At 34.1% G+C, this 14,232-nt stretch overlaps 1 protein-coding gene across 10 annotated transcripts in view; it reads left to right on the forward strand.

Moving 5' to 3' along the window:
* LOC141556459 (metastasis-associated protein MTA1) overlaps positions 1-14,232 on the forward strand; it is a 610,678-nt gene that overhangs the window by 209,267 nt on the left and 387,179 nt on the right. For all 10 annotated transcript variants that reach the window (XM_074290610.1, XM_074290601.1, XM_074290609.1 and 7 more), the window contains 2 exons: positions 9,155-9,259; positions 10,521-10,627. In XM_074290610.1, coding sequence (XP_074146711.1) covers positions 9,155-9,259; positions 10,521-10,627 — 212 coding nt within the window. The remainder of the gene's footprint in view (positions 1-9,154; positions 9,260-10,520; positions 10,628-14,232) is intronic.

The following is a 14,232-nucleotide window of genomic DNA, read 5'->3' on the forward strand; positions in this document are numbered from 1 at the left end:
TTGGGGATTGTTAAAACCTGTCTTTTGATTGATAATTTTGCAGCCTAAATGCACATACAGGAAAGAATGCCTTTACTTCCTTTTTTTTTTTTTTTTTTTTTTTCGTAGAATCATGAGCCAAATCTCTCTTCTTAGGGAAAATCTGGGTAGGTTCAAAACAAACAGATTCTCAGAGAGAAGTCACATTAAGGATCCATAATGACATCAGCAACTCAGTCCAAAAAACTTTATCTAAATATGGATGAGAAGCTCAGAAAGTAATAAAAAAAAGCCCATTTATAAAATGTTTAGGAGCCAAAAGTATATTTTAGCAAAAGTATATTTTCAAGAAAAGCAGTTTAATCTAAACATATCTTTTTTATTTTTAAATCCAGGATGAAACATTAGTATATACTTTTATTAACAGATTATTAAACTCAAGATTATTTTAAAAAAAAAAGTCATTTTACCTAGCATTTTCAGAATCACAGAATCTCAGAGTTGGAAGAATCCTCAAAACTTGAATTGTAATGATGTGGTTAGTTACAGTGCAGAGGGTTGTGGGAATCCCCTCTTTAGTCAGAGACACAGGTTCAGTATGAAATAACTCACAAATCCGAAAAGTCTGACTGGCAAAAAGGAAGTTTCTTGTTGTCTGAAAAGCCAACTTTGCCAGGAAGATGGACTCCTAAGTTGCAAGAGGTCCTGGCAGAGAAATCATAACAGGTTGTCACTGGGAAGGTCTCTTCACAGTGGCTAGAAGTCCTGGTAAGCAGCTGTGCCAAAAGGAGAGGTCCCTTGGCAAGGCAAATACCTACTTCTTACTTCTGCAAAGGTATGAGTTTAAAATTCTTTTCATAAGAATTCTGAGATTGGGGTTTCTATTGAATGAGATTCCTTCAGTGTTGTCACTGCCCCCAGGCCTAGATTTCCAGTTGAATGAAACCACTTAAATTATATCAGATCCAGATCTCCAGCTGAATGAGACCACTTTAAGTTCCCAGCTAAGTATGAAGTGGTCCTGGGCTAATCTTAATGAAACTACTCAACTGCCCTGAAGGGTGGGTCTCTGTCAGAGAAGGGTTTCAGAGTTCACCCCAAAAGTCGATGAGGATATTTTCAGGGTTCACCCTGTCAGTAAGTGACAAGAAAGCCCACCTACAGCATTCTCATTAGTGGTCCTCAAGCCTCTGTTTAAAGACTTTCATTCAGTGCCTGGAATCTACCCACCTTCAGAGATTAACTACTTTTGAATAGATTGAAATAATAAGTTTTTCCTTTTATCAAGCCTAAATTTATGTCTGCATCTTTTACCCACTTCTGTTTCTTAATCAACTCAAAATGTTCATTGTTCTTTCTCTTGCATGTGCCATTCTTTAATTATCCAGCTTCTCAACACAATGCAGGATTCTTTTCTGTCTCTTTCTTAGATTCTTCCCTTCTTCCTTGTTCCCTATTCTCTCCCATTGGCTTACTTCAATATTTCTCTACCAGATAACTTAAGAGTGAAAAGACATTTCTTGATCCATTTTACCTTCTCTTCTTTTGCACTTTGGGTATAGAAAGCAATCATTTGGCTATGGCAGCAATACAAATTGACAGTTGGGAGATTCAGAAAATTATTCATTCAGAAGATTGTATCTGAGTTGCATTTTAAAGAGCATGACTATAAAAGGAGGAAGTAGAAAGAAAATACACACGGGATGTGAACAAAAAGGTATTAATACAGGAGATGGAATATCCTGGATAAGGAACAGGAAAAAAATGTGAATTCCCCTAGATTGCAGGGTGCAAGAAGGTAAATTGGACCAGGTTATGTAGGCCTTTAAAAAGCTAAACAGAGAAAGTTTATATGTTATTCTGAAGGCATCAGAAAAACACTTTTGGTTGACTAGAAGAAACATGTGAAATCATCTGTGTTTAAGAAAAATTACTTTGGATTGGAACAATGAAAAAATTGAAGCAAATTGACCAATAAACTGTAATAATAAATAATAATAATGTAATAATAAATAAATTGACCAGTAAACTGTATGAGATGAGTACAAGAGCCCCTTTCCGAAATTAACTAATCTGAGACATCTTCAGGTACAAAGAGCAAGCATTTATTTAATCTCTACAGGAAAAGGCCCTGACACACCTGGGAGCTATCCCAACTCCCGCCATGTGCTCCTAAACCTGGCCAGCTTCTGGCTTGTCTGGATTTAAAAGCAAAAGACCAGAGCCTTTTCATTGGACAGACTAAAAGGATGTAACCATCCTTCACCAAAGGTCACCAATGTTGTCTGCCTCCCATAGGTCATGTCACTTCCTGTAACTTCACTAATTCAAGGTTCATCCCTCCAGAGATTATGTAACATCCTTGGGTCATTCCCAGACCCAGAGTCCAAAGCCCAATCTTCCAGTTCTGGGAACAGGGTCATGTGACTCAAAACTGAAAAATACATCATCCAATCAGTCTCATTCAGGAGGCTGCTCATTAATCTAGCAAAGAAGTTATGAGGACATGAGTTAAAGCAGTATCTGTGTGAATAGAGAGAAAGGGGAAAGTTGAGAAAAATATGAAGGTAGATACCACAAGATTTAGTGATTGATAAATGGAGTGAGGAGTTGAGAATGATACCAAGATTACCCATCTGAGTTACTGGAAGAATGACAGTGCTTTCAACAAAAATAATGCAGTTTGGAAGGTTTGGGGGGGGGAAGATAATGACTTTAGTTTTAGACTTGTTGACATATTTAAGACATCTGGTCTTAAAACAAGAGGCAATTGGGTAATACAGTATTAAAGCTCAGAGGAGAGTAGCCTGAAATATCTGAGAGGTAATTAGAGGAGTTACCTGCATAGATAATAATTGAACTCATAGATTTATAGATCAGGGATGGAAAAAGCCCAGGATAGAACCTTGGGAAACATCTCCAATTAAATAGTATGAAGTAATTGCTGAGCCATTAAAGGTTACTGAGAAAGAAAGGTTAGACACTGAAAGGAAAAGGAAATGTGGGGTCTAGGTCTAGTGAAAACCAAGAGTGTAAAATGAATACCAAAGGCCAGGAAGAAGATGTGCTTTGCAGTCTTCAGTTATTAATCTGAGTGCCACACTTAATATACATTTTAGGCTAATATTACAATATTACTAGCTACCTTCAGTTGACATTATATTCCTCCAGGGGTAATGCACATTCCATTCTTTGACTTTTCAGTATGCACCTTAAAGATCAATACCAAGATACTTATCAACACGGAATTGTAAATAACCTAGTTGTGATGCTCACCAACATCAAGAAAATGGTAAATAGTTATAATATTGTATCAGTACATCAGTATCAGTTTATCTTTTTGAAACAGAGTAGTAAATAGCAGAAATATATACTAATGTATTTGTGTCAAGTATGTCCTTAATTCATTGTTAAGAGTAAATAGTACAGTTGAAATGCCTTGTTCCTGTGGCATGCATTCTCCATCAAGATTATCCTAATTTTATCAAATAGGTCTTTACAATTATTAATACCTGGACTGAACTCTAGCTATTTTTGGACTTATTCAATATTAGCAACAAGTATAATACAAGGAAACAAGTAAAGCAAGAGGGGAGAGGGAGGGAGAAAAGAAAAGAGGAGCCAGAAGGGAAATAGTGGTGAGTACTGTCAAATGTAGCAGATAGAGTTACAAATATTAAGATTGAGAAAAGGCCACCACGTTTGTCAATTAAGAGATCACTAGCAACTTTGGAGAAAGCAGTGTCTGTTTAAGTGATGAGCTAAAAAATCATATTACTTTCTGGCCCAGTTTTATTGAGTAAAGAATGAGAGAAACAAGTATAGACACTTTTTTATGGAGTGTAGCTGAGAAAGGGAGAAGAGATGTTGGACAATAAAAATGTGTTGTTTTTATTTTCCTCCTCTTTCTTGCTTATTACTTCTCCTTAAGTACTTTTCTTCTCCTTCTCCTATTCTTCAGGTCCTTCTTTTCCCCAAGTACTCTCTTTCATTTGTAGTTCTCTTCTTTTTTTCAGCTTCTTATCAAGTCTTTCCAAATGGATTCACACTATCCCTCATTATAACTCCATATCCTTCAAGTCACCCTAAAAATTCTTTTTCATCTTTAAGCTAAAGTCCCTTATTTTTCTCCCACCAAAACCAAAAAAGTAGATAATGTTTGACTTAGAAAGAGTAGCATTTAAAGAGGAAAATCAAATTGTTAGTCTTAAAAATGAAAAGGGAGAACTTTCCATCAATGAAGAGGAAATTAGAGCAATAATTAGGAGTTACTTTGCCTAATTTTATGCCAATAAATTTAATAACTTAAGTGAAATGGGCTACGTTCAAAAATGTAGGCTTCCTAGATTAACAGAGGAGGAAGTAAATTGCTTAAATAGTCCCATTTTAGAAAAAGAAATAGAGCAAACTATTAATCAATTCCCTAAGGAAAAATCCCCAGGACCAGATGTTTACATGTGAATTCTACCAAACATTTAAAGAACAATTAACTCCAATGTTATATAAACTATTTCAAAAAATAAGGAATGAAGAACTCCTATCAAATTCCTTTTATGACACAAAAATGGTACTACCTAAACCAGGTAGGCTGAAAACAGAGAAAGAAAATTATAGACCAATCTCCCTAATGAATATTGATTCAAAAATCTTAAATAAAATATTAGCAAAAAGATTATAGAAAATTATCCCCATACACCATGACCAAGTAGGATTTATACCAGGAATGCAAGGCTGGTTCAATATTAGAGAAACTATTAGCATTTACTATAATTGACCCTATAATTGTCTATATCAATAACCAAATTAACAAAAACCATTTGATTATCTCAATAGATGCAGAAAAAGCATTTGATAAAATTCAGCATCCCTTCCTGTTAAAAATGCTAGAGAATATAGGAATAAATGGACTTTTCCTTAAAATAGTCAGTAACTTCTATTTAAAATCATCAGTAGAATCATATGTAATGAGGATAAACTGGAACCATTCCCAGTAAGATCAGGAGTGAAATAAGATTGCCCACTATCACCATTACTATTCAATATTGTATTAGAAATGCTAGCTTTGGCACTAAGCGTTGAAAAAGAGATTAAAGGAATTAGAGTAGATAATGAGGAAACCAAATTATCACTCTTTGCAAATGATATGATGGCATCCTTAGAGAACCCCAGAGTTTCTACTAAAAAGCTATTAGAAATAATCTACAACTTTAACAAAGTTACAGGATACAAAATAAACCCACATTAATTATCAGCATTTTTATATATCACTAAAAAAATCCAACAGTTAGAGATACAAAGAGAAATTCCATTTAAAATAGCTGCCAAAGCAGTCACCAAAACCATTTGGTATTGGCTACAAAATAGACCGGTAGATCAGTGGAACAGATTAGATACAAAGGACAAAAAAGGGTACATCTATAGCAATCTAATCTTTGACAAACCCAAAGATTCCAACATTAGGGATAAAAATTCATTATTCGGAAAAAACTGTTGGGAAAACTGGAAATTAGTATGGCAGAAATTAGATATGGATCCACACTTAACACCATATACCAAGATAAGATCAAAATGGGTCCATGATTTAGGCATAAAGAGGGAGATAATAAATAGATTAGAGGAACAGAGGATAATCTACCTCTCAGACTTGTGGAGGAGGAAGGAATTTATGACCAGAGGAGAACTAGAGATCATTATTGATCACAAAATAGAAGATTTTGATTACATCAAACTAAAAAGTTTCTGTACAAATAATACTAATGCAAACAAGATTAGAAGGGAAGTAACAAATTGGGAAAATATTTTTAAAAACAAAGGTTCTGACAAAGGTCTCATTTCCAAAATATATAGAGAACTGACCATAATTTATAAGAAACCAAACCATTCTCCAATTGATAAATGGTCAAGGGATATGAACAGACAATTCTCAGAGGAAGAAATTGAAACTATATCCACTCACATGAAAGAGTGTTCCAAATCACTACTGATCAGAGAAATGCAAATTAAGACCACTCTGAGATACCACTACACACCTGTCAGATTGGCTAAGATGACAGGAACAAATAATGACAAATGTTGGAGGGGATGTGGGGAAATTGGGACACTAATACATTGCTGGTGGAGTTGTGAAAGAATCCAGCCATTCTGGAGAGCAATCTGGAATTATGCCCAAAAAGTTATCAAACTGTGCATACCCTTTGACCCAGCAGCGCTACTACTGGGATTATATCCCAAAGAAATACTAAAGAGCGGAAAGAGACATATATGTGCCAAAATGTGGCAGCTCTTTTTGTTGTAGCTAGAAACTGGAAGATGAATGGATGTCCATCAGTTGGAGAATGGTTGGGTAAATTGTGGTATATGAAAGTTATGGAATATTATTGCTCAGTAAGAAATGACCAGCAGGAGGAATACAGAGAGGGTTGGAGAGACTTAAATCAACTGATGCTGAGTGAAATGAGCAGAACCAGAAGATCACTGTATACTTCAACAACGATACTGTATGAGGATGTATTCTGATGGAAGTGGAAATCTTCAACATAAAGAAGATCCAACTCACTTCCAGTTGATCAATGATGGACAGAGGTAGATACACCCAGAGAAGAAACACTGGGAGGGGAATGTAAATTGTTAGCACTAATATCTGTCTGCCCAGGTTGCATATACCTTCGGATTCTAATGTTTATTGTGCAACAAGAAAATGATATTCACACACATGTATTGTACTTAGACTATATTGTAACACATGTAAAATGTATGGTATTGCTGTCGTCGGGGGGAGGGATAAGGGAGGGGGGGTATTTGGAAAATGAATACAAGGGATAATATTATAAAAAATATATATATATATAATAAAAAAAATTAAAAAAAAATAAAAAATAAAAATAAAAATAAAATAGCTGCCAATAGTATAAAATATTTGGGAATCTATCTCCCAAGGGAAAGTCAGGAACTTTATGAGCAAAACTACAAAACACTTTCCACAAAAATAAAGATAGACAATCAATTGGAAAAATATTAAGTTCTCTTGGATAGGTCAAGCAAATATAATAAAGATGACAATACTACCTAAACTAATCTATTTATTTAGTGTTATCCCAATCAAACTGCGAAAAAACTATTTTAATGACCTAGAAAAAATAACAAAATTCATCTGGAAGAATAAAAGGTCAATACTTTCAAGGGAACTAATTTAAAAAAAAAATCAAATGAAGATGGCCTAGCTGTACTAGATCTAAAACTATATTATAAAGCAATAGTCACCAAAACCATTTGGTATTGGCTAAGAAATAGACTAGTTGATCAGTGGAATAGGTTAGGTTCACAAGACAAAATAGTCAATAACTTTAATAATCTAGCGTTTGGCAAACCCAAAGATCCCAGCTTTTGGGACAAGAATTCACTATTTGACAAAAACCGCTGGGAAAATTGGAAATTATTGTGGCAGAAACTAGGCATTGACCAAGATAAGGTTGAAATGGGTTTATGATGTAGGCATAAAGAATGAGATTATAAATAAATAAGAAGAACATAGGATAGTTTACCTCTCATACCTGTGGAGGAGGAAGGAATTTGTGACCAAAGAAGAACTAGAGATCATTATTGATCACAAGATAGAAAATTTTGATTATATCAAATTAAAAAGCTTTCTACAAACAAAACTAATGCAGACAAGATTAGAAGGGAAGCAATAAACTGGGAAAACAAGTTTTACAGTCAAAGGTTCTGATAAAAGCCTCATTTCCAAAATATATAGAGAATTGACTCTAATAAATCAAGCTATTCTCCAATTGATAAATGGTAAAAGGATATGAACAATTTTCAGATAAAGAAATTGAAACTATTTCTAGTCATATGAAAAGATGCTCCAAGTCATTATTAATCAGAGAAATGCAAATTAAGGCAACTCTGAGATACCACTACGCACCTCTCAGATTGGCTAAGATGACAGGAAAAGATAATGCTGAATGTTGGAGGGGATGTGGGGAAACTGGGACATTGATATATTGTTGGTGGAATTATGAATGCATCTGAGCCATTCTAGAGAACAATTTGGATCTATGCTCAAAAAGTTATCAAACTGCATACTCTTTGATCCAGCAGTGTTACTACTGGGCTTATATCCCAAAGAGATCTTAAAGAAGGGAAAGGGACCCATATGTGCAAAAATGTTTGTGGCAGACCTTTTTGTATTGGCTAGAAACTGGAAATTGAATGGATGCCCATCAATTAGAGAATGGCTGAATAAATTGTGATATATGAATGTTATGGAATATTATTGTTCTGTAAGAAATGACCAGCGGGATGATTTCAGAATGACCTGAAGAGACTTACATGAACTGATGCTGAATGAAATGAGCAGTTCCAGGAGGTAGTTATATAGTTCAACAACAATACTATATGATGATCAATTCTGATGAACGTAACTCTCTTCAACAATGAGATGAACCAAATCAGTTACATTTGTTCAATAATGAAGAGAACCAGCTACACCCAGAGAAAGAACTCTGGGAAATGAGTGTGAACTACAACATAACATTTCCACTTCTTCTGTTTTTGTCCACTTGTGTTTTTGATTTCTTTCTCAGGTTAATTTTACCTTATTTCTAAGTCTGATTTTTCTTGTAAGCAAAATAACTGTATGGATATGTATACATATATTGTGTTTAACATATACTTTAACATGTTTAACAGGTATTAGTCTACCTGCCATCTAGGGGAGGGGGTGGGGAGAAAGAGGGGAAAAGTTGGAACAGAAGGTTTTGCAAGGGTCTGTGCTGAAAAATTTCCCATGCATATATCTTGTAAATAAGAAGCTATAATAAAAAAAGGAAAAAGGAAAGAAAAAAAAAAAAAGAAAGAGTAGCATTTGCAGTAAAATGATATAGAGCTTTTTTAGAAATCATCTAATCCAACCTCCCCATCTTACACATGAGGTAACTGAAGCACAGAGGAAGTAACATGCTCATTGTTGGTAATAGTTAATAAAATAATCCTTTTGCATGCTTGAGTATTTTCTGTACCATATTGCATGTAATTTAGAAATTTATTCATATAAGCCATTTGATTTCTGCTATTATTTTTATTATTTTTTTGTTGGATAGTGTTGCTAGCTTTCAAAACTAAGGGGAAAAAAAGAACTGAGTTGTAGCATTTCTTTCTTTTTTTTTTTTAATAGATCCCAAGAAAAACTGTATATGACCAATTAAATCACATTTTAATTTCTGATGACCAGCTGCCTGAAAATATAATTCTTGTTAATACTTCTGACTGGCAAGGACAGGTAAGAAGATAAACACTTTTATTTGTTATCATTTTATCCTTTTTTTCCTTCAAAATTAGGACTGGCTCTAGGATAGGGGAGGATAAAATTAGAAAATAGATGCAGAATATTCTGGTGTGATTGAAAAAAGTTATTTTCAGATTTTCTATCCACCATTGGTAATATCTAATGTAGGGCTATCTACATAGTTTGTGGTGTATAATTGATTTGATGTACCTCACCCATGAAATCTATTTCCTAATACTATACCATGTAAATCTATTTCACTTCAGCTCAATTTCTAGCCATTGAAACCTCACATAGTCTTCCCATGATTCCTTGTTGTCATTTGAATAACATTCTTGTCCAGGAATGTTATATACAGCCATTCATCCATTTTTCACATATTGGACATGATTCTGTAATTAATCTCAACAAATGTATGTGCTAAATGCTAAGGATACCAAAAAAAAAAAAAATTGAAATTATCCTTGGCCTCAAGGAACTTAAATTCCTTTGAACAAATGGAACACATACACAAAAAAAATATAATATGTTATAATATAATATAAAGAAAACTCACTTATATCTCAACTACTAAACTATAAATTCTTTGAGGCCACAGGATTTATTGTGTCTTATATAATTTTATTTCCTTCATAGAACCTATCATGAAGCCCTGAACATAGTGGGAAATGTTTTTTGAATGTGAGAATTGGTCATCCTAATTAGAATAAAATTTAACTAAATCTAATCAGATCTCAAATCAAAATACTATTTGGTTCATTTACTTTTGGCAAAATTTGCTTTTAATTATATTTTTCTCTTTTGTAGATGATAGACTTGAGAAAAAAATTGTAGTAGTACATATGTTAAAAAAATGTAGTAGTGAATATGTAAAAAAAAATCAATTTGATCATCCTTCAGGGGGGCCTTTCAGGGAAACTTTTTTTTTTTTTTTTTTTTTAATTTTTTTGCTGAGGTATTTGGAGTGACGTGCTCAGGGTCACACAGTTAGGAAGTGTTAAGTGTCTAAGGCCAGATTTGAACTCAGATACTTTCTGACTTGAGGACTGGTTCTCTATCCACTACACCACTTAGTTGCCCCAAAGGAGAATGAAAATTTTCCGACCTTCATTCTCATGGATATGGATGTGTGTATCTGTGTATACATACACAAAGAATTCTACATATGTTTACATAAGATTACATGTGTGTAAATGAAAACAAGATTTTATGTGTGCATGTATGTGTGTATATATTTAATATTGTTTAATTTTAGTTTCTTTCAGATATTTTACAAAAACATACCCTCCCAGTGGTCTGCACATGTTCTTCAGCAGATATTCAAGCAGCTTTCAGTACTATTGTCTCACGAATCCAGCGATAGTAAGTCCTTATAATTCTTCCTTTGGCCAAGAAATACAGAAATCTGTGTTAATGTAGAAGAATTACTTCAGTATAAAGCACTACTTCCTTTCCATAATCTTGACATAACATTTCTTGAATGATAATGATGATGCTTTTTCTTCCCATGAAAAATGGTTAGAAACCTGGAGATAGGAAAGGAAGCTGCTATGAAAGTGACTTATTACAAAATACATACTTTTAAGTGGGTGGTGGACAATGTTTTTTTTCCTTTCAGGATTATCAAAGCACACTCCTGAGCAGCAAGCCCAGGTAATGGAGATAAAGGACTACTATCCTTCAAATAAACTTCAGTCTACAGCAAATAGAACCTCCCATGTTTCAGCAGCAACTCCCATTCCTGTCTGGAAAATTTCCAGAGAAATTACTGCATCACCAGTAATAGAAATTTCTGGCTGCAATCCTTAAAAGTACTACTTAAAGGACACAAACTCTCAGTTTGATCCTTGTTTCATTTTTCAGGGAATTAAAGTATCCACAACAAATGATCAAATTCATCTAATAACATCTCACATGAACTACTCAAATAGCCCTCTAATTGATTTCTCTATTTCAAGTGTCTCCAATCCATCTTCTACATTGCAACATGATTTTCTTTTTTTTTTTTTTTTTTTTGTTTTTTGTTTTCTGTTTTTTTAGTTATACAAGTACATTAATTTAAAAAAAATACACATTTCCTCATGAATCATGTTGGGCAAGAAAAATCAGAACAAAAGGGCAAATCACAAGGGAAAAAAAGTAAATATGGCATGTGTTGATTTATATTCATTCTCCATAGTTCTCTCTCTGGATGCAGGTAGCATTGATCTGTCCAAAGTTTTTTTGGGATTGCCTTGAATCATTAAACCTCTGAGAAGAACCAAGTCTTTCATAGTTGATCATCGCACAAACTTGCTGTTCCCGTGTACACTGTATTCCTGGTTCTACTTGTTTCACTCAGTATCAATTCATGTAACTTTTTCCAGGCCTTTCTAAAATCAGCTGGTTCATCATTTTTTATAAAGCAATAATATTCCATTATTTTGATGTACCATAACTTATTCAGCCATTCCTTAATAGATGGGCATCTACTCACTTTCTAATTCTTTGCCATCACTAAAAGAATTGCTACAAACATTTTTGCAGATGTGAGTCCTTATCCCTCTTTTATGTTTTCCTTGGGATACAAACCTATGGTAGCACTGCTGAATCAAAGGATGTGTCCAGTTTTATAGCCTTTTGGGCATAGTTCCAAATTCTCTCTAAAATGGTTAGATCATTTCACAATTCCACCAACAATGCATTGTGTTATGTTCTCTGGTTCGGTTTTCTTGGGGTCTCTGGGAGCAGCCTTCATTTCAAGAGAGTAATCACCACAAGAGTAGCCAGAAGTTAAAGTCCAAATCCTTTATTATCTCTTTCAAAGTCTTGTTTCCTTTCCTGGGGCCCGGTTAGCTTTCTTATAGTCCAGATCCTGTGTTATCTCCTTCCTGGGGCTGGGCAGCTTTCTGGAGAGCCTTTCAGACTGGCCTTGGTCTGAGTGGAGAAATGCAGGAGGAGAGCCTGCCGCCAGGATGGGTTGATGATGAGTCCAAGAGCTTGTGCTCCAGCCTCTAGCCTTTTGTTTGCTTGTTTTCTCTGGCTCTGCTCTGAATGTATCCTGGTTAAGGCTCCCAGCTCCTATATTCTACACTGAGTATAAACGAATCATTATAACATTATAATCAGTAAGAAACCATTATTTGTTGTAAGATGAAATAAATCACACTGAACCATGCTAAACTAGATAACCATTGTCTCTTCAGTTCCACTAGTACCTTGTAAGCATCCTTGTTTCAAGTTCAGAGTTCTGGCTCATAACATTGTGTCCCAGTTTTTCCAGGTTCCCTCCAACATTTATCATTATCTGTCATCTTAGCCAATCTGAATGGTGTGAGGTGGTACCTCAGACTTGTTTTAATTTACATTTCTCTAATCAGTAGTGATTTAGAGCATCTTGTCATATGCCTATAGATGGTTTTAATTTTGTCATCTGAAAATTGTCAGTTCACATCCTTTGACCATTTATCAGTTGGGACATTATTATAAATTTGAGACCCTTCTTTATGTATTTTAGAAATGAGGCCTTTATCAAAAACACTGGTTGTAAAATTTTTTTCCCGTTTTGTACTAACCTTTTAATATTGTTTGTGTTGATTTTGTTTATGCAGAAATTTTTTAATTTACTGTAATCAAAGTTGTATGTTTTTCATTTCATAATGTTCTCTAGTTCATCTTTGATCATAAATTCTTCCATTCTCAAAGATCTGAGAACTTATTTATTTATAATTTACTTATAATATCACCCTTTATGCCCAAATCATGCCCATTTAGACTTTATTTTGGTATGGTATGTGAGATGCCAAGTTTCTGACATATTTTCTAGTTTTCCCAGTAATTTTTGTGAAATAGTTCTTATCCCAGAAGTTGGAGTTTTGGGATTTATCAAATACTGAATTACTATAGTCATTGATAATTATGTCATATGACTGCTGCTTTTTAATAAATTTTAAGTCTGGTACTGCTTTGCCACCATCCTTTGTATTTTCTTTTAATGCTCTTGATATTCTTAATTTTTTGTTCTGCCAGATGAATTTTATTATTTTTTCTAGCTCTATAAGAGTTGTCATTTTTATAATGTTTACTCTGCCTACTCCATGAGCAATTAATATTTTTCCAATTGTTTAGATCAGACATTACTTATATTAGAAGTGTTTTATAATTGTGTTCATATAGGTCGTAGGTTTCTTTTAGCAGGTAAACATCCAAATATTTTATTTTGTTTATAGATATTTTAAAATGGAATTTCTCTTTATATCTCTTGCAGCTGGGCTTTGTCAGTAATATATAGAAATGCTGATGATTTATGAGATGATTTTATATCCCACAACTTTACTAAATTGTTTCAAGTAAGTTTTTGGATCATTCTTTAGAATACTTGGTAAATATACCATATCACCAGCAAAGATTGATAGTTATATCTTCTCACTGCCCATTCTAAATCTTTTAATTTATTTATCTTTTCTTGTTCCTAAAGCCAACATTTCTAGTACTGTATTGAATAATAGTGATGATAATGAGCATCTTTGTTTCACCCCTAATCTTATTGGGAACATTTCTAACTTTTACCCATTACAAATAAACTTGCTGGTGGTTTTAGATAGATGCTACTTCCCATTACAAATAAGCTTGCTGGGGGCAGCTAGGTGGCACAGTGGATAGAGTGCCAGCCTTGAATTCAGGAGGACCTGAGTTCAAATCTGGTCTCAGACACTTAACACTTCCTAGCTGTGTGACCCTGAGCAAATCACTTAACCCCAGCCTCAGGGAGGAAAAAAAAAACAACAAATAAGCTTGCTGGTGGTTTTAGATAAATGCTACTTTTGATTTTAAGGAGAACTCCCTTTGTATCTATGCTCTCTGGTGTTTTTAATAGGAACGGGTGCTGAATTTTTTTCAAAAAGTCTTTTCTGTTTCTATTGAAAGATTAGTTTTGTTATTGAGATGATAAATTATGGCAATAGTTTTCTTGATATTGAGTCAGTCCT

Source organism: Sminthopsis crassicaudata, chromosome 2, assembly GCF_048593235.1.
Source record: "Sminthopsis crassicaudata isolate SCR6 chromosome 2, ASM4859323v1, whole genome shotgun sequence".
NCBI classification, from domain to species: Eukaryota; Metazoa; Chordata; class Mammalia; order Dasyuromorphia; family Dasyuridae; genus Sminthopsis; species Sminthopsis crassicaudata.